A 1,515-nucleotide genomic window follows, 5' to 3' on the forward strand; every position below is an offset into this window, starting at 1 on the left:
ATTCTTGATACTCAAATGTAAGCTAGATGGGTAGGAGAGAAGAGAGAGGGAAGGCCCTCCCGAAAGAGAAAAGGTGGGGGTTTGGTTTTCTAGAGAGAAGCTGGGAGAAAAAACTTTCAGAGAGACAGAGAGAGATAGATCAGAGAGTTCTTATTCATGATGTAATGATGGTTCTACTTTTTTGTGTTTATCAGAAATGGAGATTTTATACCATCTGATCACAGATTTACCAAAAAAAAAAAAAAAAAAATGAACATACAAAAGAGATCAAGAGGTGAATTGAAAGTCGCAATTTATTTTGACAAAAATAATTCTTCAACTAATCATAACTCGCACGTACATAGTACATTTGGGTCAGATTCATCAATTAGAGGCACTTGCAGCCCGTGGCTTTGGCTTTCCGAGCAGCTTTCGAATTTTCGTACTCAAACTTCATCACATCAGGAATGTGAGAGGTATCCTTAATACAGAACATTCTACACAACTTGCAGTTTTCAATAGCTGGAAAGGAACAGAAGATGAAAGAATATCCCACCCAAAACCAGAAAATCCCAAGAACAAACCCAAGAAAGGCCCCAGCCACGACCTGATCAAAAGTGTGGTACCCCAAATAAACCCTAGAATACATGGTGAGAAAAGCAAGACACCAAGCTAAAGCAGCCCCAACCCACTTGAACTTCCCATTGCAGAGGCCAAGACGTCTGTAGGTTAAGAGAGAGACGTATGAAGCAAAAAAAGTGGTAAATTGGGAATGATTTGAAGGCCATCCGTAGGAGTGACAAACACCGAGCATGGCGCAGGTTTGAGGTCGAGCTTGCTTGACTATATTCTTGATGAAGTTGGTGGAAAGCAGGGAAATCACGTGGCCAAGGGCACAGAACAAACCTTGGAGCTCGCGGCGGAATATCAGATGGGAGAGAAAGCCAGCGATGCTGATGAAGATGGGAACAAGAGATATCCAGGCAAGGAAATGGCCAAGATGATCACCCTTTAGATAGCGAACGTCGGTCATCTCAACCGTTTCAAGCAAAGGCGGCACATTCATGGCTGATTAAAAAAAAAAAGTTAGCTTAAAATTAGATAGAGAGCTGGATGGAATAGAGATCAGAGACGGCAATTAAAGAGAGTTGGTTGGACTGCAGAGATTGGGAGGGAGGGTTCATTACTTTATAAGGGAAAAGTAGGTTCCTGATCTGAAGTACTTATTAGTTATTAGCTAGCCGCCCTCGAGGATTACAATAAATTTAAAAGTAGGGTGTGAATGAATTGACAACAATGTGGGCTAAGAATTAGCTAGCTATGTATATAGCTTGTGTCATCTCCAGTACGTACGTACTTCCATTTCATGCACATGCACATGCACATGCACGCGAGATGCACCTACCTAGTCTCCAAATCAATGGGATCAGCTCCTGTACTACGGGGCAGGGCATTTTACATGGACGACCCAGATATGAGATATATATAACATCACAACTTTTATCAAACTCAACTTTTATGCTCAGCCTACGTACA

The 1,515-nt window shown here is 41.8% G+C and overlaps 1 protein-coding gene across 1 annotated transcript; it reads right to left on the bottom strand.

Moving 5' to 3' along the window:
- Positions 1-299: 299 nt before the first annotated feature.
- Positions 300-1,155, bottom strand: LOC121267321 (lipid phosphate phosphatase gamma-like). The gene has a single exon (XM_041171170.1). It carries the CDS (start codon positions 1,043-1,045, stop codon positions 368-370), a length of 678 nt encoding a protein of 225 aa, XP_041027104.1. The 5' UTR covers positions 1,046-1,155; the 3' UTR covers positions 300-367.
- Between the last annotated feature and the right edge of the window lie 360 nt (positions 1,156-1,515).

Source organism: Juglans microcarpa x Juglans regia, chromosome 5S (assembly GCF_004785595.1).
Source record: "Juglans microcarpa x Juglans regia isolate MS1-56 chromosome 5S, Jm3101_v1.0, whole genome shotgun sequence".
Taxonomy (NCBI): Eukaryota; Viridiplantae; Streptophyta; class Magnoliopsida; order Fagales; family Juglandaceae; genus Juglans; species Juglans microcarpa x Juglans regia.

Bases quoted from the DNA above. Each gene is read 5' to 3' on its own strand.
- LOC121267321 (XM_041171170.1), bottom strand. From the start codon at position 1,045: ATGAATGTGCCGCCTTTGCTTGAAACGGTTGAGATGACCGACGTTCGC.